Source organism: Trichechus manatus, unplaced genomic scaffold (genome assembly GCF_000243295.1).
Source record: "Trichechus manatus latirostris isolate Lorelei unplaced genomic scaffold, TriManLat1.0 scaffold00030, whole genome shotgun sequence".
Classification (NCBI taxonomy): Eukaryota; Metazoa; Chordata; class Mammalia; order Sirenia; family Trichechidae; genus Trichechus; species Trichechus manatus.
In genome coordinates, this window is record NW_004443966.1 from 12,578,149 (window position 1) to 12,601,961 (window position 23,813).

The window sequence follows — 23,813 nt, forward strand, 5'->3', positions numbered from 1 at the left end:
TCCCGGGGAGGAGGCGGTGGTGCGCGGAGGAGGAGGCGGGGAGCCCCAGCGGCGAGGGGGCGGTGACAGCGTTTGGAAAAGAGGCTGCACGCGGATTTGCATGAAACAGAGACTGGGAACGGGCGGGAGCCGGAGCGCGGCGCAAGCACCGGGCGGCCCAGCGAGCGCGCGAGCGAGTAGGGAGGAGGAGGGAAGCGGGGAGGCGAGGCCGCAGAGGCGGAGGGATCTGCGCATCAAAGCGAGCGAGGAGAGCAAAGTTTGCTCGGGGGTTGGACTTTCCTTCCCGGAGGCGGCACCCTAACTGCTACCCCGTGCGGAAACCCAAACTTTTTTCTGCCAGTCCGAGTTTCCCGGCCGCTGCCTCTGCCCCGCGTTCGGGGCCTGCCCGAGCCGGCGCCGCTGTCGTCCGGCCGCCTCTCCCGCCGCCCTTCTCCCCGCCGTGGGAGCCGCTCGGGGTGCAGGGCCGCGCGCCGAGCTCCGCAGGCTGCAGCGCCGCGGCTCGGCCCGGCGCACGGGAAAGTTCGCCGTGAGTTGAGGCGAAGTTTGGCGGCCGCGGCCGGCCCCGGCAGAGCTCCCCTCTGCGCCCCCGGCGTCCCGCCGCGCCCAGCCCCGCCGGGGGCGCCCCTCGCCGCCCACGCGTCCCACCCCCCAGCCATGTCGTCCATCCTGCCCTTCACCCCCCCGATCGTGAAGCGCCTGCTGGGCTGGAAGAAGGGCGAGCAGAACGGGCAGGAGGAGAAGTGGTGCGAGAAGGCGGTCAAGAGCTTGGTCAAGAAGCTCAAGAAGACGGGGCAGCTGGACGAGCTGGAGAAGGCCATCACCACGCAGAACGTCAACACCAAGTGCATCACCATCCCCAGGTGGGGGCCCGGGGGATCCGGGGGGCGCGTCGGGCCCAGCCCCCTGACGCGCAGGGCCGGCCCGGTGCTTTTGGAGAGGGAGTGTGTGTGTGTTTGTGTGTGTGTGTGTGTGTGTGTGTGTGTGTGTGTGTGTGTGTGTGTGTAAGGGGGGGCTAGGGCGCCGGTAGGAAGCGGGTGAGGGGACCCCAAACAAAACGCTCTCTGGCTTTGCAAGGATTCAGCGCCTGGGGCTTCCACGCGGCACTCTAGCTTCCAGACTCCACGCTCACTCCGCACCTCCCGGAAAGAGGGGTGCCGCTGGAATTGGCCATCCCCACCCCGAGGCGCTGCGGGCTGGAAGTTGAGGCCCGCTTTGTTCGGCTCCGCGGGCCGGAGCCCCTCCTCTGCCGCCGCCTCCCGCCCCGGCGGCCCGCGCTCGTGGAGGTGGTGGTGGGTCTCCCTTTCTTTTCTTCAGCCCTGTCCCCCCTCTGCTTTCCTCCTCAGCAGGAATGCAGTCCGTACAGCTGGGGCTGTGGGTGAGGAGCGGGAGTCGTGATTGACAGATTCCTTCTTCTTTCACTGTTTGCCTTCGGGATTAGCATTTTTATCGAGTATTTTTAGACTCGGTTGTGCCAGTCTCACGCCCCCTCCGCACGCACGCACTTTTTAGTTGCAGTGCACTGTTCTGACTTCCAAAAGGGAGAGACAAGTGGCGGACAGTAGGGTCTTTCTGCTGCCCCCGCTCCCGCACCGATTTTGCCTTCCTTTTAGTCCAAGAGATTGCAGGTCGATGCAGAAGAGAGCCGGCTAGATAACAAAACGCACCCCGAAGTGGGCCTCGCATAGGCCCTCGCATTCCTGCAGAGCCCTCCTTCCCAAAGCGCTTTGCCATCTGTCTGGACCTCCTTTATTCTCCGGATCGCGCTCGCTGTGTCGGGCGGGAGCTCACAGATGGCTGATAGAAGGGGTCAGTGACTTCTCTCCACTCCCCGGGGGCCCTCGCTTAGTTTGGCTGCGCCTGGCTGGGAACTGGGGTGGGGGCGGCAGCTTGGCCTCCTGTCTCTCCCTCCCAGTCCCCTTTGAAGTTTGATTCTGAGCAAGGGCCAGGGGAGTGTGTGTGTGTAGGGTTAGTGGGGTGTTCTGGGGAGCCCCAGGCTGCAGAGGAACGAATTGAGGGTCCCAGGACCAGAGCCCCAGAGGGATTGTCATCCTTGCTCCTAGGCCAGGGGTGGACTCCATCCTTGGCCACCTGCTTGGGGCAGCTGTGCAAGGGCTGCAGCCGTGGCAGGCAGGCACAAAGCAACATCTGTCCCCGGGAGCCCAGGGCAGGCCTCCTCTGGAAATAAATGCCACATATGGTGGGAGCGCTGACTTAAAAAATAATAATTTTTTTAAAAACTGGGTGGATCCAGTCAATAAAGGGGGAGGGAAGGCGGTGTGCTGTCTGGGAAGTGTGTGCTGGGTGTGTGATTGGGAGCCAGAACTGACTTCAGAGGAGGTGGCGGTATGGGTTGGTCAGAGACCTGGTTCTGCTCCCAGCTCCGGTTCTGAATTCTTCTTTATTCCTGTGGTTGGGAGGAGGGTGTCTTACTTTTCCTATCTGAGGAGGGGTCTGCAAAACCTGTCTTCTCCTTACCTGTCCGGGTTGCCCTGAGGACACCTACTCATGAGTTGAAGCAGAGAAATGGGATCAGTTATAGTAATTATAGCTGTAGAAAGTGTTTTACAGTTTACAAAGTACTTTCATATGGTTTTATGAAGTCCTCAAAAAAACAAAGCAAGCAAGCAGCCAGCCAACCCCTGGAAAATAGACAAGGCAGTTGTGCTTAAGATTATTTTATTTTTTAAGCTGAGAAAACTTTTGAGGAGAGAGGTGAAAAGGCTTGACATAGTGGGCATGGAATTCTCACCAAACCCGGTGCTCTTTCTGTTACCCCATGCTGCTGTGTACTTGGAAGGTTCTGGATAAATTCTTTGCTGAATGCTTAAAGCACTGTTAGCTGGGTGGGGGTTGTGGATGTTTGTTTGGTAAGATTATTCTTCTTATTGAATCTTGCGGCTGATGACAGCTTGGAGAAGCCTTGCTTTCCCTTGCCTTGGTGGGAGCTTGCCCTCTACGGCGGCATAGCTATGTATGGCCTGCCTTTTCCGATTCCAGAATCCTCTGTAAGCTCAACGGGTGTGAATGCTTTGGATGTTTCTGAGAGTTTAAGCTAGCCTTCTCCCTGGCCTTCTTAGAACTCTGTTAGACTGGGGCATCTTCTACCTGCCTGGCAGGGACTTAATGCTAAGGTGGATTTTTTTCATCTTTTCCCAGTTAGTGAAACACAGTTGCTTGGGTGGATCCAGACAAAATGGATTTCCATCCCCGGATTTTGTACCCATGCCTCTGGGTCACCTTGTTTCCCTTGGCAACAGCTGCTGCTGTTTTGGCCGTGGGCAGAAAACTAAAGGCCACATCTTGGTTAGGTGTCTAGCTGGCCTCATATCACGCATGTATCGGCTAAGCCCCTTAGATTGTGGCGTTGCTTGTCTAATTGCCTCCTCTCTCACTGCTTTTTCAGAAGTAGAGCTTTGGAAAGTAGATAGATGTTTCCCCGAGTCCTCTCGCTGTGGTGAGAACACTGGGTGCTTGCAGACACTTTGCAAAATCTGGAGCCTGGGGTTTAAGGAGCCTTCCATCTAAGGAGATGATGACAAGGGTGTTTTGGCTAATACATAATCATGAGCAGCAACAGTGACTTTTGGTAATTAGAGCTTTATACTAGGGACTTCCAGGCCACATGCTTGCTTTGCTGTTATACCAGCTCTAACCTGTTACAATTATCAGAGGAGCTGGAGTGATACAAACTTACTGATATCAAGAAAACAAAAGAGATCAGTGCCAAGGAAGTGGCCAGAGCTTGATTTTGATACAACCAAGGGGCTATCTGCATACTCCCAGGTCTAGCTGGAAGTCCAGAACTTAGAGTTTTATAACAGCATCTCACTCCTCACCTGCTTGAGTACCTGAGTAAAGCTGCAGGTATCTTTGCTGCCAGTTTATAAGAATGGAGTTGTAGTGTTTGCCACTGAGAGGTACAGAAGGTGTATGCACATTATGTCAGTAATAAGGAGCCCAGCACACTTACAGTTACTTTTCTGATCCCATCGGTGGGATCCAGGTTTTGGCCTAGTTGTTGGTAGCTGGACCAAATTTAAGGCCTTACTTGTTTGGAAGGGAATTTGGGCTTTCTTGTGTCTGCATCAAGTCCAGAGGAAACGGGAGAATTGAACCAAACACCAGGCATGATACATGGCATCTCCTTCCCTTCTGTGTTTCTGCTTCTTTAGTATAGTCGCCCCCTGTTGTCTCCCTGGACTTTGCTAGGCCTCTAAGGAGAAAGGAAAGAGATCCTTATCTTTCACACTCCTTTCTCCGACTTCTAGGGACAGACCTATTACCAAGGCCACAGAGGGGCCTTTTCAGTGCCCTTTAGATCTCAGCATCTCCTGTTTCCCACCTCTTTCAGCTGCTGCTCAGAGTGATATTCTAGACATCTGAAGCAAGCCCACTTCTGGCTGCCATGGAAGTGGTCCATCCTCTTGTTGCTGGTTAACCTTGACCCTGAGAGCACCACACACCCTCTTGCAGGGCAGTGGTAGCTGATTCCAGGGCTGGCTCAGAGCTGTGGTGGAACCTAGGAGGCACCTGGCGCTCCTTTGACATATGAACTCAAGGAACATTTGCTGCTTGTACCCCAAAGTTGAATGTTTGGGCTGCTTCATCGTGCAGATGATAATGGTATAACAGTTCATGTTGTGGAATTGAGTTTGTTCAATCAGTGATATTTGTTAGACCCCTCCCATGTGTGAGTTACTATTCCAGGCACTGGGAGAGGGATGCGGAGATAAATTTGGATGGTCCCTGTTTGTGAGGAACTTATTTTCCAGTAAGGGAAGCATTGTTGCTTTTGGTAGTTGCCATCAAGTAGATTCTGCCACATGGTGATCTCATGTGTCCAGAGCAGAACTGCTCCATAGGGATTTCAAGGCTGTGACATTTTGAAGACAGATCACTAGGCCTGTTTTCCGAGGCACCTCGGGGGTGGCTTTGAACCGCCAATCTTTCAGCTAGTAGTGGAGTGCTTAACCGTTTGTGCCACTCAGGGAAACATTAATAGGGCATTATTCAAGTGCCTAACTGCTGTTTATTTTTTATTCCCAGCCATAAGAAGAAATGTGGGATTTAGTGTGGTGTGGCTTTTTTGAGGGGGAGGGGCGAGGGAGGAAACTATGGTGTGCCTTTAAAATAGTGTAGAAGTAACTGTGTTAGAAAATAAAATAATGACAGCCGTCTGTTTTTTCTGGGAAAAAAAGCACAGAATTCAGGTCCTGGATCTGCCATCTTATTACCTGGATGGGTTTGGGAGGCCGTGTAATGACCCAGAGCCTTCATGTCTCCGCCTGTAAATTTGGGATGAGATAAAGCCTGTGCGAGTGTTTTATGAACTAGCTTGACAGGTGTGTTATGTTTAGCCCTCTGTATTATTGATTCATTGTGGAATTATTCAGTTGTTGATCGAGCACCTACTCTAAAGACCAGAGGGCAGTAGTGGTTCAGTGGTAGAATTCTTGCCTTCCACACAGGAGACCTGGGTTCAAATCCCAGCCGATGCACTTCAAGCTCAGCCACCGCTCTTCTGTCAGTGGAGGTTTGTATGTTGCTCTGAGCCTGAATAGGTCTCAGTGGAGCTTCCAGACTAAGACAGACTAGGAAGAAAGGTCTAGCAATCAGCTTCCAAAAATCAGCCAGTGAAAACTCTATGGATCACAGTGGTCTGATCCCGTTGTCTGTGGCATTGCCATGGGTCGGGGGCCAACTCAGCAGCAGCTGACAACAACACCTACGATGGCCAAGATAGGTGCCTGCACTCAAGGGGCTCCCTGGGAAGAATGGGAGACAGACTTGCACAAACACAGAGCATGAGGCGCAGCCCAGGGAGAGACACAGTGCCCAGGAACATGGTAGATGGACAGTTAGTTCTGTGGGAGGAGGTGGGGAGAGGACGGGGTCCATATGAGGTGGAAAACCAAAGTGGGGACAGGAGTTATAATCTGAAGGAAGTTCGTGGATGACAGAATGGTCACGGGAACTTTTTGGTACGTGGTGATAGCTGCCTACAGGAATGAGGATGTCTTTATCTTATGCCTTTTACTAAACTCAGCTTGGCCATAAAAATGTTTCTTACAACTCGCACGGCAGGGCTAGTGACCTGTGTGCAGTATATAATTCTACTCTAAAGTATTCTCTCTTTGAAGTGAGAAGCAATTTATAGTACCGCAAACCTGAAATTCAGAATATCACACCTAACTTCTCATTTCTCTGGTTAACACTTGCTGAAGATAAGTCCTGGAAGCGGGAGTTTCAGAACGGACCTGAGAGCTTTTAGTAATATTTTTAAAAAGTCTGTGCAAGGACATAAAGTTTTCAATAACAATGTTAATAATAAAAAAAGTCAATGAATACAGTAGTCATTTGGTTCTGATGAGAAACGCAAGAGGTTGATGAAGTCGAGAGAATTTGTTTCAAGCTTATCACATCAGGAATCCAATTAAAAAGAGTTTTTAAAAAATAAATATCGGTTTAATAATGTAAACTTGTGATTGCTGTATTATTATAATGGAAATAAAATTAACAAGATTTAATGGACTGAGCGACCATTGATTTTCACTTGTTAATTTTTTAGGAGGATTTAATGCCATTTGATGCACAGTAAGCCATTGTTTTGCAGGAGCTCCTCTTTGAAATAAATAGGACCAAGCAGGGCGTGCTTTAAATTGAAATCAGTTTTTATTTTCCCGTTACCTTATTCTCCCACCCTTTTCATCTCCCTTCCCCCCAGTAAGTGCAATGAAATTGTCTAAGGTTGGAATGCAGCTTTCTCAATCTGCAAGGCTTATGGATAGTCCCAATTAACTTTTGTCCTTGTCTCCTTTGATGTACTGCCCTATTTAAAAAAATAAAAAATCAACCTACCCCATCCCCAATCCGCATCTGACAGTGTTGAGTGGCTGAGAAGAGAGCTGCCTAAAAAAGGGTGCCCTTGAAGGCAGCCGGCAGGGCGTGTGGAAGGGTGGGTTACCAGCCTTTAGCAGGAGAGTGGCTGGTGCAGGGTTGGATGGGGCTAGCTCCCTGCTGTGGAGGACTGAGAATCTTCTATTAACCATTGACAGATCCCTAGGCCCTAGAACTTTCAGCCGCCCCTCTGCCTCCCAAGCACAATGATTCCTAGAAACAGCTGAAAGTTGTCGTACCAACCTCATTCCCCAGAAGTTCTGTTTCCAATTTTATTCTATTCCAAGGTTTCTAACAAAGACGATCCGAAGAGAATTCATCCGATTCATTTTCTGCTTTCCTTCAATGCACCTACCAGGTGCCAAGCCCTGGGCTAGGCAACAGGGATGAACTAGTGAATAAGATACAGTCCCTGCCCTTCTGTAGCTTCTAGTCTGCTGGCTTGTTAGACTTGGGTGCTTTGGAGTTGTAAATAATGGCGTCTGTGTTCACTCTTTAGCTGATTTGTAAGTACTGCTTTCTTGGTGCTAGAAACCAAATTCCCCAAGCTCTGCAGTTTATTGACTTCTGACAAAGATAACATTTACATGTGTGTGTAACATGATTCTTTGTTTGAGTTAATTAACACTTGTAGAAATAACAAATCTATAGCAAAGGTAAGGAGCCCTGGTAGTGCATTGGTTAAGTGCTCAGCTGCTAATTGAAAGGTCAGCGGTTAGAACCCACCAGCCACTCCGTGGGAGAAAGATGTGGCAGTCTGCTTTTGTAAAGATTACAGCCTTGGAAACCCGATGGGGCAGTTCTACTCTGTCCTATAGGGTCGCTCTTGAGTTAGAGTCGACTCAGCGGCACCTAACAACAACAACATAGCACAAGTCACAGTATCTACTGTTGATTATCTGAGGCCCCTGCTATAAGCCGTAGCCTGCAGCAGTGGCACACTGCTGCAGAATGTTTTGACAGAGAGGCTCAGTTTAAAATGAAAACACTGTAGAAGGCTATTAATTAAGAAGTTTGCCAATTCTGGACTAGGCTAAAGTTTGCTTACCAGGCCATTTCTCTTCATAAATACTGTCAGAGAAAAGTTAGTAACAAACAAGGTTTTGGGGCTTATTTTGGAGGCAGGAGTCAGCAGACCTGGACAGGTTTTAGATCTAGCTCTGTTTCTGATTAGCTGTGTGACCTGGGGCAAGTTGCATAACCTCTCTGAGCTTCGTGTTCTCAACTGGCAAATGGATTAGATAAGCTCTACCTGAGGGCCTTTCTAACTCTAAAGTGCTTCTCATGCCAACATTTTAGAGCTTCTTTTGCATGCATCTTTTTGTAATCATTAATGTCCTAAGACCCTGTCAGCCCAGTGCCAATTAATTTATATAAATGAAAGTCATACACCGATAATTCAGTCTTTAATCTTAGTTCTTTTCCCCTTTCCTCCCCCTTGCCTCCCTTTGACCCTGTGAGGCAAAATCAGTGAAATTTAACTACAAAAGAATATAAAAATAACTGAGCACTAGGATAAAGATGTGGAGGCTTTGTGTCTTGAGATGCAGTGAGCAATTTTTCTTCTTTTGTTGCTATTTTTGGCTCTTCTCAGAGCAGGAAGTTTACTTAAACTAATGACCACAAAAATCTAAAAATGGTTACGTATAAGAGGTAGGCATTATAGAGGATACCTGTGGAAAATGTTTGCTCATATGTCAGAGTTTACCCAGGAAGCTTCCTTTATTTATTTTCGAGCATCTATATAAAGAAAGGCTACGCTTGATTGCGTAAGCATGAGCCTTTTGTTAGGCAGCCTGGAGGCTACAAGTTTAAACCCCAGCTAGGAAATGTAAAGTTAGTTTGCCCCAAAATAGTACTTTTTCTCTATCACATGGCTCTCTGCTAACATCTGGCAGCTTTTTCTCCTGAATGCTTTGCAGAGAGTGTAAGACTATTGTTTAAGAAACACTGTGTTTGCTTTTGAAACCTACCGAGTTACAAATCTGGTGGCTTTTGCTGCTACATATTATGTCACAAACTGCCAAGCCAAGTTGTAGCTCTGAGGTGTCACCATTTTTTTTTTTTTAAACTGGACTTTTGAAAATAGTAATGCTTTTTGGGTGTGTGTTTTTTAAAGGTCTGTTTCTACGCTGTCACAGCTCAAAAATGCCAAAAGGCATTTTTTCCTTAAAAAATCACCTCTGGGTTAAGCCCAAATGTGGAGTAATGGGTCCAGAAAGCACTTTTTGAGTAGTTACAAGTGGCTGAAAGCAGGCGCTGATGTTGGAAGTTGGGTTTTTCCTTCTGCTTTAAGTCTTCCCCGCTGTAAACGCTCCTTCACGCCCCCACTGAATTCAGACTCAGGTGTGTCTTATTTCTCTGTGAGTGTGGGAGGCTGGGTGACTTGGAGTTTGTTCTGCTCCCCCTTAAAGTTTATGTGTAGCCGTTTATCTCTGCCCAAACAGGTTCTCAGAATCTTCCCCCGGGGAGCGAAGGACGGGGGAAGAGCACAGTAAAGTGGACAGAAGGAAAAGGTCCTAGAGTCCAACAGACCTGGGTTCGAGTGTGCTTGTCACTAGCTATGTGACAACTTCAGGTACATTTGCTTCAGCTTAGTGAGCCCCAGCTTGCTCATCTGTAAAATGAGGATGGGGCCACCTACCTCATATAAATCAACGTAAGTGAGATAAGATAGATCAAGCACTTGGCGGATACTTGTAGCTCATAGCACATAATAAACCAAACCTGTTGCCATTGAGTCGATTCTGGCTTATAGCAACCCTGTAGGACAGAGCACTACTGCCCCATAGGGTTTCTGAGGAGCTGCTGGTAGATTCGAACTGCCGACCTTTTGGTTAGCAGCCAGCTCTCTACCACCGTGCCACCAGGGCTCCAGCACGTAATAGGTGCTTAGTAAGCACTCATTTGTCCTTTCGGGGGGGGGGGGATCGGACTGATAGTGTCAGATGATCCCAGTAGGACCCCCGTCCCTCGCTTTCAGAACTCTCTGTTTGGAGAACCTCAGTTTATGTAGTAAAGGGCTCTGTTTCCAGCAGAGTCACCAGGGGCTCACAATGCCACTTGTTGATTTAGAGCTGGGCAGCCTATTGAAAGAGAAACAATACATGTTTGTAGGTGGTACTGCCCTCCCCCCTCACCTTCTCTGTCGTCATTTTTTAAATTGTTTGGCTGACTAAAAATAATAGTATTGAAAACAAACTTTGATGAATCAGTGCTCCTGGGCCGGGGGATGGGTAAGATCCTGAAGAAGAAATGCTGTGACTCACACGCTTGTCACCAATAGCCCTACGGTCTGTGTGTGGAAGTGCATGATGTTTATTGCTGCTGGTGTTGTTTTGAGGCCCCGCTGGAAGGCAGTTCCAGCTCTCCCTGAAGTACCACCTTCCCAGGCGGTTTGGCTGTCAGCGAACACGGTCAGCTCCAGAAACCCATGGCTCTGAAGTGAATTGGACGTGGGTGGTGGTACCCCTTACTGTCCCTAGACACGGGCAAAAGGGGCCCACACTTAGAGGGCCCTGCTTTGGCCGGCCTTCTGGTTGTGCTCCTTCTCATGGGACAAGGAGTCCATGGGGCCAGTAAACAGGCCATCTAGAGCCTGTACCTCCTTCCTTCCAGACCACACTGGGAACCCAACCTTGTGATTTCCTGCCCCAGGGATTTCAAGCCTGCTTCTAAGACCTGTGTGGGCCTGGGTCCATCTACGTAAGGGCAGACCACACCAACAGTGTGTGCCCCGCTGGGCCCAAAGGCTGAGCAGAGGGTGCAGGGGAGCAGGGGGAATCTGATGGAGCTCAGACTTGTGGCCTGGGCATGCCACATAGGCATGCCACATGGGCATGCATGAGACCCCTCGCAGTGTGGGTTGGTGGGGGCATCAGCTGAGACCCAGGGCACGTTCTCCCTGGGCCTCCACATTCCAGTGGGAAACCAAGGGGTCAGAGAAATGTAAATTGAAACCTGGCCTTCTCAGTTACTTTAAGGTCTATATGTCAAGGTAGGAGGATAGAACACACTCTGTTTAAACAGTTAGCTACCTTGATTTCTGTCTTTTAAGTATGACATATGATATGTGGGCCTTAATATGTACTCTTGGACGGGACCCACCAATGTTAGGGAAAGGCCTCTTCTTAGCAACTTCTCTCAGGTGTGTGGCCACAAGTGAGGCCCAGCCCAGGTGGCACCATTATATGGTTAGGATCGTGGGGACTTCCACAGGAATTGACTTTTGTCTTCCTGAACCCAGTCAGAATGGATTAAGTGCAGATCAGGGAGAAGGTGATAGATATTCCAGCTGCCCATCCAAAAAATGGAGCAGAGAGCTGGACCACTGACTAGTGCATTTACTTGTTGGACAGATTTACTGGGCACTGATTTTGTGCTGGGTATCAGGGATATAGGGAGCGCTGGTGGCACAGTGGTTAAACGACTGACTGCTAACCTGAAAGGTTGGTGGTTCGAAACCACCAGCGGCTCTGCAGGAGAAAGATGTGGCAGTCTGCTTCTGTAGAGATTTACAGCCTTGGAAACCATATGGGGTTATAATGAGTTGGAATCAGGTTTGGTTTGGTTTGAATCAGGGATATAGGAGCCCTGGTGGCACGATGGTTAAAGCACTTGGCTGCTAACTGGAAGGTTGGTGGTTCGAACCCACTAGCAACTCTGCAAGAGAAAAGGCCTGGCAATCTGCTCCTGTAAAGATTACAACCTAGAAAACCCTATGGGCTAATTCCGCTCTCTCATAGAGGGTTGATCTGAGTCTGAATTGATTTGATGGCACACAACAAGAACACTACCACCAGGGATATAAAGATGAAATCCTGTCTCTGAACTGCTTGGAGGCAAAAAGGGACACTAAGAACCACAGTTACCATGGGCTCGTGGGAGGAAATTCTAGTAGAGGTCAAACAAAGTGTTGTTTGGGAACCCAGAGGAAGAGCAGCGTTCTTTCTGGAGAGTCAGAGGGCCTCACAGAGGAGGTGATGCTTGAGTGAGACCTTGAAAGGTGGGTAGGAGTGGGCTGGGGGGCTGCATGGAGGACAGGCCAGACATTGTATGGACGGGCATGGTGTCTGGGAAGGCAGTTCAGGGTAGCCAGAGTGTGGAAGGGTGGAGGAGCTGGAGACGGAAGTTGCCAAGGGCCCTGGACCTTGCTCTGAAGGTGTCCAGCAGGTTTTTAAGTAGGGAGTGGCGTCGCTAAAGACATCCTTCCGTTCGTAGTTCATTTCCTTCCCTCCGCCCACAGCCAGTAGCGGCAGTTTTTCTGCCGGAGTTATCCAAGTCAGAGCCATGATCCTGTACACCACCATGTGGACAGCTTTAGACTATGTCTGGACGAGGCTGAAAATGGTGTTTTGTTCGCTGTCAGGAGAGAAGATGCCTTGTCCAGCCAGGAGGGCTCTGGGAGCCCAAGTGTTCAGTAATTAGCCAATGAGTCATGTCAGCCTCTTGACATGGGTCCCTTGGAAAATGCAGCGGAGTGCTGCTGGGCTCCACGGAGATACCTGTCTCCCGGAGCGGAGGCCTCAAGGTCAATCTCAGCATCTCTCAAGGTCAGATCTCGGCACCTCTCTCAGCCTTTACATGGAATATTTTTGGTCAGTGTCTTTTATTTTTTTATTGATATTATCTAGGCCAAGCTTTCCAATTCCAGACCACACTGCAATTAGGGAAAATACCGAAATTCTCCACTACAGACTCTCCTGGAATGACGTAACCAGTTACCATCAAGTCACCTTCACCTGATTGTGCCCCATGTATGTCAGAGTAGAGCTGTGCTCTGGAAGGTTTCCGATGGCTGATTTTTCGAAGGCGCCCCTTGATGGAGTTGAATCTCCAGCCTTTCAGTTAGCAGTCAAGTGTGTTAACCGTTTACACCATCTAGGGGCTCTGTAGAATGATATAGGTGTGCTAAAAACAGATCATATTCCTTAAGAAGCGAGTAAAGTAGTTTATTTAAATCAGTCTTGTTCATTTATTTTATCACTAAAATCAAACGCAAACCATATTGACATTTAGAGATTGGGTACCATTTATCTTCTCTGTTTGGAGTCAGTTTCTTTGCTGTTGTTAATTTAGGTTTATAGATTTTTAAAAGATCAAGTTTTCTGTTCATGGGCTGGTTATAGAGCATGTTTGAAAACACTGATAAAGACCTAATGCCAATGGTGAGATGAAGGGGCAGCATACTGCAGTGAAGAACCTGGGTTTACATTCTAGAGACCTGGGTTCGCATCCCTCTTCTCCTACTTACTTCTTTTGTGACCGTGGCCAAGTCACTTCTTTGAGCCTGCTTTTCCTCATCAGTAAAGTGGGAAAAGTAATACCTCCCTCAGAAGGATTATTGAAGCTGTTTATGTAGATGAGCACTTTGCAAACTGTAAAATATTATGCAACGTCGCCTGCTATTTCTTTATGAAACTCAACTCTGCAGTATGGCTAAAAGCCTTTTCCGGCAGAGATGGAGTTAAGGCTTCCAGAGTCACAGCTGGATTTTCACAGAGACCTTATAGGAAGTCATAATACACAAAATTCACGGGAGTATGAGCTCAAGCTTTTTGCTTCAGGAGAACCTCCGTGTGCTGTTGATGCCGCATCCCAGGAGCTTGGATGAGCTGAAGTCAGAACTGGTTAAGTCAGCAGTGTTGACCTCTGGCAGGTCACCACAGCCCCCTCACGAGGGGTGGTCCTGGTACCTGCCGCGTGGGCTGAGTGCCGACTGCGTGCCAGGCACCACACCACCACTTCCAGTTGCCGTCGCGTCGACTCTGACTCACGGTGGCCCCATGTGTGTCAGAGTAGAACTGGGCTCCATAAGGTTTTCAATGGCTGAATTTTTGGGAGTGGATTGCCAGGCCTTTTTTCTGAGGCATCTCTAGAGGGGCTGGCAACCTTCCATTTAGCAGCTAAGCACATTGCTCATTTGCATGACCGAACCAGACACCAGAGTGGGCAATTTGCTTACTTACCTTACCTTTCTAGAGTACTCTGAGAGGGGTGGGTTATCCGTGTTTATAGAGAAGAAGGCTGAAGCATTGAGAGGCAGTGGCAGGTCTCTGCTTGATCCCAGTTCTCTACGCTCTGCCCTACTTCCCCCCATGAAAGGGCTACCATTCTCAGCCTCATGAGAAAATCTGTGAAATTGGCATTATTATCCTTAGTTTGTAAGTGAGAAAAACAAGACTCAGATTGCTTTGGCAAGTTGGGTGAGGTCTCATATAGGAGGTGGAGCTGAATTTGCCTTGCATTTCTGCCCCTTCTCTGATTTAGAGTGACTGTGTAATTTATCGTACAAACCAGGACACTTCAGAGAGTGAAAAGGGCCAGTGCTACTAATAATTAAGCCTGGACAGTAGAGATAGACCTGGACTGTGCAGGCAAACCTGGGTGTACGGTTACCCTAAATCGCCCTGCCTCTCTACGCCAATGGTCATGATACCTGACCTGTCTACCTCCCAAGGTAACGGGGAGGATTGGATCAGCCCGTTTACATGCCATTGCTCAAGTGTAAGGGACAGCCTAAATTAGTTACTGCCATTCTAAGTGAAGACTTGCCTATGGTCATGCAGCAAGTTGGCAGCCTAATATTTTAAAACTGGGTGGGAACTTAGAGATAATCTAACATTGTAAAGTTAGCACTAATAGTTGCTGTAGAGTTGATTCCAGATGTCGACCTCACGTGTGTCAGAGTAAAACTGTGCTCCAAAGGGTTTTCAGTGACTGAGTTTTTGGAAGTAGATCTCCAGGCCTTTCTTCTGAGGTGTCTCTGGGTGGACTCAAACTGCCAGCCTTTCAGTTAGCAGCTGAGTGCATTAATCCTTTGCACCACCCAGGGACTCCAAAATAGGCACTAGAGGTTAGTTAACTGGATTGGGAATTAGGGAACATTGAGCTATGCTGATGGCCACTCTGAAGGGAAGGGGAGAGGTGGGAGGTGGAGATGGTTGTGTGTAGGAGGGGTGGGCGTGGCATTGGGGGTGTGATGGGGCATTTACCTGGCTCTAAAATCTCTGCACTCTCATTAGGCCATGTCCCTTTGAAGCCCAGGAGATGCCACCATGATCTACTAGGCCCAGTGCAACTTGGATGACTCTTAATGGCCAGGAGCAACAACTCCTCTGAGCTGATCTCTCCTGCTCCCTGCTCCATTTTAACTGAAGCCTCAAATATACTGCTGGCTAGGAGCTGCTGAGAGTTCAGTGGATAATCCTTTCTGCTGAAGAATTTTGGAAGGCATTGAAGAAGGGATTAGAAATAACAGCAAGCATGCCTTTTCTTTCTCTCTGGTTGTGGTAAATGAATGGAATGTGCCAGGGCCGCTGTGGATCACACGGCCCCAAATAACCCCCTCTGCCAACTGAATTCTGCAGAGAACAGGTAGAGTCTTTGCATTGTTTCACTCAGCTGAATGCTCTCAGGATTTGTTTGTGCAGCGTCTGAGCCTTCTTCTCTTGCCCCAGATAATTTATTGGAATTCTGGAGAAGGGCTTGGATTCTCTAAACTCTCCAACCAAACGCTGCTGTGGGTGAGGCCCTGTCTGTTGACCTCTGAGGAGAGCAGCTGGAGTGACAAAGAGGAACGGTTACAGGCTGAGAAAAGTGAAATGTAAATTCAAACCAAACTTGGCATCCTCCTGGAGAACTTCAGCTGGAGAACTTCAGCTGATTCTGCGGTGCTCCGGTCACCAGCCTTTTGTGCTCTGCCGTGTTTTATAAATAAAACAAGATGCATTTCCCCTTTCTTACCCCAGAGACACATGTAGGCATGTGTGTGGCTAAGTGTGGACAGGGGGTACTAATTATTTCTGTTCCAGTTCATCGAGTAGTCATCGTGGGAATTGAGCCCCAGGCTTCATGGGGATGACTGGGCCGTCTTGTGGGTAAGGCTGGAATCTGCTTTTGTGTCTCTCAAATTCCAGCTCTCCTCACCATTGCCACCCTGTCCTCCATAGCTAAGGCCCTCAGTTCTCATGCCTGGATTACTCAGTCAGCTAGTTGGTCCCTTCCTTTTCTGATCCATCCCACATTCTGTGTCCAGGGCCAGACTCAGTGTATCAGGATGCTTTGGGCTGCAAGTAACCTGAAAACCAGAAGTTTAAGTTGTATGGGGGTGTATTATCTCCCCTAAGAAGTCTGGAAGCAGGGTTTCAGGAATCAGCAGGGACTCAGGAGCCCTGCCATCTTCAGCCTGCTGAATTTTGTCTCCAGGGTGGCCCCTCATGGTCCAGAGATGACCACAGCTGCTCCAGGTAATACCCTCTTCACACAGTTGCATCCGGGGACTAAAAAGGGCTGTTTTTCCTTGGAGGTCTCTTAATCCAGGAAGAAAACCTTTCCCAGATGCCTCTGGGTATCTCATGAGCCAATGGTGTGTCACATGCAGTCAGCTGATTATAATAAACTTCTTGAGGTCAAGGACCCAGGCTATTTCTTTGACTTGTTATGGTATTTAGTACAATGCTAGACACTTGGTAAATTTTAATATATCCTTGTTGGTTGCTGTTTTCCTTCTTCCTTCTTCTCTGATTGAGACTTCTGACCACTTAACTTTATATCTTGCTAACTTCTGAGGATATGATGGTACAGCATTCAGAGACCAGTTCCTACCCTCATGGAGCTTACAGGCTAGGTGGAGAAACAGTTATGTAACTGTGTTTGGAGCATCTAAAGGGGCAGAGTGTAGCAGACGGCCATGGAGCAGCTTTGGAAGAGGAGTTAAATTTGGGCTCAGGGAGACAAATGGAAGTGAGTCTCCCAGAGGGGACCCTCAGGCCTCTCAGTACCATGCTCCGGATGATGCATTTTGTGACCCAGGCCAGGTCGTCTCAGATTTCTGTCTCCACCCCTCCACCAGTCTTGTTTTCCTGTTGACAGAAAGATGACAGAAACTTGCCGTTGAGTATAGAGGGGGGCAGGGTACAGAGCTAAGAGTCTCATCCCTCTAGGGGAAATTTTCTAAAGATTCTTGTGGTATTCTAGCTTCAAAACCATATGCAATATCATTGCATGTTTAATGTCTTGCTTGCTTTGAATCTGCTGGAAACTTTCTCTGAAAGCATGCAGATGAAGAAATAAGAATTCTATAAATGTTTAGTGGTTAAAAACAAAGTACTGGCTGATGTATAATTTTTTTTTTTTTTTTCTGATGGAACTTTCTGCAGACACGGAATACCCTGGAGTCTTGCTGTCACAGTGAGCTAATAACTGACTTCAGGTCTGCAAACGCTTTTTCATTCCAGTTCAGAGAAAACGGGGCCTGTCCCAAGGCCTCTTGCTTTATTTTGCTATTGATCTTGGAGCTAGGGTACTTGGGACCCCAGGGGACATCTCAGAGCTAATTAAAGATGTTTGTTTGAGGTTTGCCTGTTTTCGTCTGCGTGGTTGAAAGAGTTGCAGTTTATGCTTTGATTGTTTTAAAAAAAACAGTCCACCACCATCACTGAGCGGGAGAGAATTGTGCGCGTCAGTAAACACGTGCCGTTGTTCCCTGCTGTCTTCATATGGTCCAGCACAGAGAGTGCTGGGCCTGGAACCAGAGCAGCTACTTCCCTTGGGAGGTCTTGAGTTCCCATGAGCAGTGTCCAGGTGAGCCTGGGCGTGAAACCCAACTAAGTTGTCCAGGGTGAGGCTGGTTCTATTTGATCAACTTCAGTTCTGAAGCTCATGGCCCAAGTTTACCATTCGTGGAGGGAGAGCCAGCATGTGGGGAGGTAGGGGCCCTGGCAGCCATTCCTGGGTGCCCCAGCCCTTTGTTTAACCACGGCTGTGGACCAGTGGTCTCAGATGTTTACCATTGCCTGTTTATAAGCGGGAAGTGTGGTCATATTTCTCTCTCTCTTGTGGGCTGCACGGTTGCCTTGCTGGGGCTCGTGTGGGAAGTGGTTTCCATTAGGAGGACTAAATAACAGCACTCACAAAGGGACTTTGATCCCAGGAGCTTTGTGAATGTCTCCTTTCGACCACTGTGTTTTTAATTTTAATTTTTTGTCTATCTGCCTTCACTCAGTGATGAGTAAACCGAAGCATGTGCTGGATGCCATTCTGTCTAGCTGGGCTGAGTCAAAATTACAGTTCACACTTCTCCTCTCCCTGGGTTTCATTTATGACCACTGTGGGGTGACTTCCCCCGCCCAGCTCCAGCTGTTCTCTGGACATCAATACCTGGGCATCCCAGCGACACCTCAAATTCCGCATCTGAGACCGAACTTGTGCCGTTCCTTTCTATTCCTCCTCCCTCAACCTAACGTGGCCTTGACCGTCCTCATCATTAGAGCCACGAAGCTCAACAATGTGTTGAACCAGTAGATAAACAAACAAAATGGATACATGAAGGGGCCATGATCTTAGTGTCCTGCTTCTCCAGTGAGACTGAGGCAGATAGTGGCTTTATGACTTTGGGAAAATCAACTGCTGGCACAGTGGTTAAAGCAGTCGACTGCTAGCCGAAAGGTTGTCGGTTCAAAACCACCCGGCGATCCACAGGAGAAAGATATGGCAGTCTGCTTCCTTAGAGATTTACAGCCTTGGAAACCCTGTGGGGTCGCTGTGAGTTGGAACTGACTTGATGGCAGTGGGTTTTTGGTTTTTGGTTCTCTGGCTATCAGTCTGCCCATCGACAACATGACAGACTTGAAGAAAAAAATCTCAAAGTTCTATATCAGCTCTAATATTTCATGGTATTTTTCTGCCCCCGCCCTCGTAGCTTTTTGCCTTTTGCCAATTTCTTGATACACATATTTTCCTGTTGGACAAATCTCAGTTTTCTTCTGGTGCTCCACCCTCAGAGGTGGCCTGTTCTTCTGTGACCTTATTTAATTCCATTGTAGTCATCATTGAATTCATCCAGCATGTGCTCAGTATCCTCAGGTGGTGGTAAGAAGGAGTCTCTGCGTGGTGCAGATGGTTAATGCACTTAGCTGCTAACTGAAAGGTTGGGGGTTCGAGTCTACCCAGAAGCACCTTGGAAGAAAGGCCTAGTGATCTGCTTCCGAAAAATCAGCCATTGAAAACCCTGTGGAGCATAGTTCTACTGTGACACACATGGGGTCACCATGAGTCAAATTTGACTCGATGGCAACTGGTTTGGTTTTTTGTTTGGTGGTTATTGGTGGTGATGGTGCCACCAGGTCCTGTGGTGTAGGAGCTGCAAATGCACTAGTGATTAAAACAGACATAGCCCTGCCCTCACGGATCTCACAGGCTATTCCCAGGCTGGGGAAATCAGTGTGCAGGCAAAGAGGAATTTGCATTTGGCCCATAGCACAAGCTTCCTGTGCTTCCAGGCACCAGCTGTGTTCCAACTGTGTTGCCATAAAAATACGAGAAGGAAGAGAAACGTGTTCACAGGTTGGTTAGAGATTTTGAAACCAACAATCAGCTCTCTCTTAACCCCAGGAAACCAGAATCCACAGCCGGCTCTCAGTCTCTCAGACCGGCCGCTCACAGAGTGCTCTTTCAAAACTGAGTTAGACTTGATTTGCTAATGGCTGTTTCCATGAACGTCAGCCTGCCAACAGGTATATTCTCTGAGGATTGCGATTTGACCAGCGTGTTCAGGAATCTTTTAAAGAGAAGCACCATCTTTGGCCCCTGTTGCTTAAAGGCCAGCGAGGAGACCAAGACGTTCAGAGATGAAGCGACTAGAGGATAACATCTGAAAGCATAAAAACCAAACTGCCATAAAGTCGATTCCGAGTCATGTTAACTCCATGTGTTACAGAGTAGAACTGTTCCGTAGGGTTTTCAATGGCTGTAATCTCTATGAAGCAGATCGCCAGGCCTTTCTTCCGTGGTGCTGCTGGGTGGGTTAAAACCACCGATCTTTAGTAGTCGAGTGCAAAAAGTTTGCGCCATCCAGGGACCTTCTGAAAGCATACATTTATGCACATGACTGACCGTTCCTTTGACACTGCTTTTGTGGGAAGTCTGTGACCGTAAGGGGCTCTTCTGTGGTCTGGAGGAGAGAGAATGAGAGGCAGAAGACCTGACTTTTTGGCCTGGTTCATTGTGAACCAGCTTTGTGACCTTGGATGAGTCACTCTGCTCCCTGGCCCCTTGTTTCCTCCTCTATAAACCAAAGGGATTGGCCCAGCAGGACTTTAAAGTTTCTTCCACCTCAGAAATTCTACTTCCTGTGCTTGCATTCAAAGAAATGATTCTGTTACTCATTTGGATAGTCTCAGAATCACTGTATGGTTACTCTGGGGGCTAGAAATTGGGTTCTGCAGTTGAGGACAGGGTGGAAAGAGGTTTGGGGTTCAAGATAAGCTGTGGTAGCTGTACTCCTACGTCCTAATAATTCACATTTGGTTGTCAGGGTCACCGTAGAAGGTTCTCAGCCTTGGCCGCTTATAAAAATTCCGATGCCCATGCCATACCTCAGACCAATTAATTCAGAATTTTTACAGGTGGGGCCCAGGGAATCAGTAGTTTTAAAGCTCCCCAGGCAGCTCTAGCGTGAAGCCATGCTGGAGAATCACAGCTGTAGGTCCTGCTGTAGAGTCCTAGCCATAGATGCTTACGTAAAGCTGCGGTTCAGCGTCACAGGCATCTTTTCTGGGTGCAAAGTGATAGTGGTTGGTTTAAGACAAAACAGAAACACACACACAGAAGTAAAGCAGTTCTAGACTCTGGCAGTGTATTGACTTGGTAATCACACCTGTCGTTGGTGAACAGCAATTGCCCTGAGGTTTGCGACTCCACTTCTCTCCTATCTCTGGGTCAGTGGTTTTTTAGCATCTTTGAAGTAATGAAACCATCTGTAGTTGGTTATTCCTGCTCCGGAAACTAGAGTTCTGAGGGAGGGGTGGAGCAGGAGTGGATTACACAGGCCGTTACACACATCCACACTTTTTTGCATGAAACCAAGAGGCCTCAGGCAAGGCGGGCAGAACTTTGTGTCAGATCCTTAGCACTGCCCTGGTGGATTCTAGGGGCTGTGAAAGGGTGCAGGAGTTTCTGCTGGTCCCAGGGATGGATTACCCAATAAGCAGGGTACACACGGGCTTACTTGTGCTTACTTACTGATCTGTAGTGCACAATTTCACCTGTTTTTCAAACGCAGTTAAGCCCATGCGTACCTCGCTTACTGGTTAATCCGGCCCTGGCTGGTCCCTGTGCTTCGGTGAAAGTGCTCCTGCCTTCAGTTGAAAGTATCTTGCCACTTCTTCAGCTGTAGCATCTAAATGCTCCTGATTGTCCTCACTGGTTCTTGGTATCCTGCAGGGAATTGATCCCTATACACTGAGGAATCTGATGGGGCACAGCTGTCCCGATTCACATCTTGATGGAAAAGACCAAACTGGGAAAGGGCGGAAAAGCGTGAGTATCCCAGTCCGGTGGAGGGAGGGTGGGCATATCTCCATAGTAGGGATGTAAAAGTGAAGGAGCCCTCATGGCACAAGGGTTAAGCGCTTGGCTGCTAACCGAAAGGTCGAAGGTTCGAACCCACCAGTGGCCTCTGTGGGAGAAAAGACCTGACAATCTGCTCCTGTAACGATTATAGCCTAGGAAATCTCATGGGGCAGTTCTGCCCTGTCTTTCAGGGTCACTATGAGTTGGAATCGACTTGACGGCACACAACACCAATGCAAAAGTGAATACTTGAGGGTGTGAACTGAGCTGTAGGAGTGAAGGAAATGTGTCAGTTCTGATCAGCCCGGAAGGATTTCACAGAAGGGATGGGAAGAACTTTTCAAATGACAAGGGCTGGGATGCAGGTGTAGGCATGTATGCCAAGGGTAGGTTGCAGTTTTCCAGGTAAATGAGGAATCCGTCAGTCAACAGACATTTACGAAGCTGAGCAAGGTACTTAGAGCAATGGAAATTACGGCCCCCGCCCCCAAAGAGCTTACAGTCCTCCTGGGGGTTTGTGTAGGGAAGTATGAGGTGATCATGGTGAAGGTGGTTTGTGCCTTGTTCACCCAGTGAGTACTTGGGGGGTCAGGAGGAAGGAAGAACCAATGCAGGAAGGAATGCGGACCTGAGCTAGCGACAGGGAGACACACCAGGCCCACGGTCCATCATTGTGTGTCTTCTCCCTCTAACAGGAAGTCGTTTGTCCCTGGGAAGCAGCCCCTGGAGGGGGCATCCCATTACCAGCAGAAATAACTTTTTATGTCATTGCTCCACGTCAAAATCCACTGCTTTCCAGAGTAAATTTTCCTGCAGCTTTTTTCTTTTCCTGCAAGGGAGGGGGTGGTCTTTGCCAGATCCCTGCATTGATGATTACCATCTGCCTGCCTCAATTTCATGCATAGTTTCAGTTGGATGGTCTTTTCTTTCTGGACCCCCAGATGCCACGTAATATGGTTGTTCTTGGTTCCAGTGGCCACCTGGCACGCTCCCACGGTGGCTACCTTTCAGGTATGGATGGGAGTGATGATCTGTGCATTGGAAAACTCATGTTTGTGCTGTGCAGAGGACTGGCTTTGTCAGGCCCGGGCAGCGGCCAAGGCTGTCATTTCTCTGTGGGTAATTATTCTGGGTTTCATGGTCACGAGCTGGGCGTAATCAGGGGCAGATAAGAAAGCCATATATAGAGCAAAGAACGTACTTCTTAAGGTGGGTGGTGGAGGCATTATGTGTGTGTTTAAAAAAGACCTCTGTTTTCTGGGCAGCAGAACTTAAGTTTCCAGTAAACATCTCCCCCACTTTTTACTTTGCTTTTTAATTTTGTGCTTATGGTCTGTGTCCTTCGAAATTGTTTTGCTATTATGCCAGCCCTGCCTAAACCGGGCAGAGCAAGCCAAGTCCTTTGGAAGCCATGGTTTAAATCAGACTTCTTAGAAATTACTCTGGCCCAGCTGATTCGTCAGCTCAGTTGTGATTACTCCAGTTTACTAGAATAATAACAGCAACGTTGAGCGCGAGGGCGTGGGTATGAATTTATTAGTTTTATCGTCCATTATCACGTTTATCCCTGGAAGAGCCTCCTGCTGTGTGTAGTTCTCATCTGGGGTTTGTTCCCTCTGTTCCCCATTTGCCTATTTTGTAGGCCTTGGCTCTGGAAGTCAGAACTGCCCTGGAGCCCCAAAACCGCAGGTAATTCTCCTCGAAGATTGTGGATTGGAGGATGGATGCACGCTAGGTTTAGCTGATGCCCAAGTGGAGTCCCTGTGTGGCGTAAAAGGTTAACGCACTCAGCTGCTAACCAAAAGGTTGGAGATTTGAGTCTGCTCAGAGGGGCCTCTGACACATCAGCCATTGAAAACCCTATGGATCACAGTTCTACTCTGACACACGTGGAGTCTCCATGAGCTGGAGGTGACTCAGTGACAGCTGGCATGGTATAAGTGGAGGTGGCCTCTCCTGATGGACTTGGTGGATGATACTTTTTTCTTGGCTTTACTTGTTGGGTTGGAGGAAGCAAGGTGGGCTGTGGGAAGCCCACTGTAGGAACACTGGGTGGAGAGTAAGGCTGCATCCGTCTGGGAAAAAACGTGGAAGAGAGGGGCTGAGAGAGGGATGCGGTCAAGACAAGTAAGGCGAGACAAACTGACAAAGCAGCAGAGCTAGCCAGGGCGCACGTGGTGGGGGCAGTAGCGAAGGAAGCGCGGGTGGCGTTTTTCTTCTCTTCCACACCGCTTTTAGTTCAGTGCTGCTAGGAAGGCTATTTCAGACTCCCCCTTAGAACAGCAGCAGCTGCTCTGGGGTAATAGGGGAAGCAGCTCACACCTGGAGTCCGTCAGCGTTGGGACACGTGAAGTGGACGGGACCGAGGTCGCGCCTTTGGCAGGGCTACCTTTCTCCAGAGGGAGAGAGCGCAGTGGGCCCAGAAGCCAGGGGCCTTTTCCGAGGCCCTCAACACTCTGACTGCAGAGCCCCCAGGGGGCCCCAGAGAAAGCCTTCCCACCCAGTCCTCAGCGTGAGCACAGCGTGCAGCTTTTCTCTTGCAAATGTAGCTTTGCGGGGGGGGG

General features: G+C 48.8%; 1 protein-coding gene across 1 annotated transcript in view; it reads left to right on the plus strand.

Annotated features, from left to right (window-relative positions):
• Positions 1-442: 442 nt before the first annotated feature.
• SMAD3 (SMAD family member 3) overlaps positions 443-23,813 on the plus strand; it is a 141,356-nt gene continuing 117,985 nt past the window's right edge. The window contains exon 1 of the mRNA XM_004374687.1: positions 443-860. Within this exon, the coding sequence (XP_004374744.1) occupies positions 655-860 (206 nt within the window). The 5' untranslated portion in view covers positions 443-654. The remainder of the gene's footprint in view (positions 861-23,813) is intronic.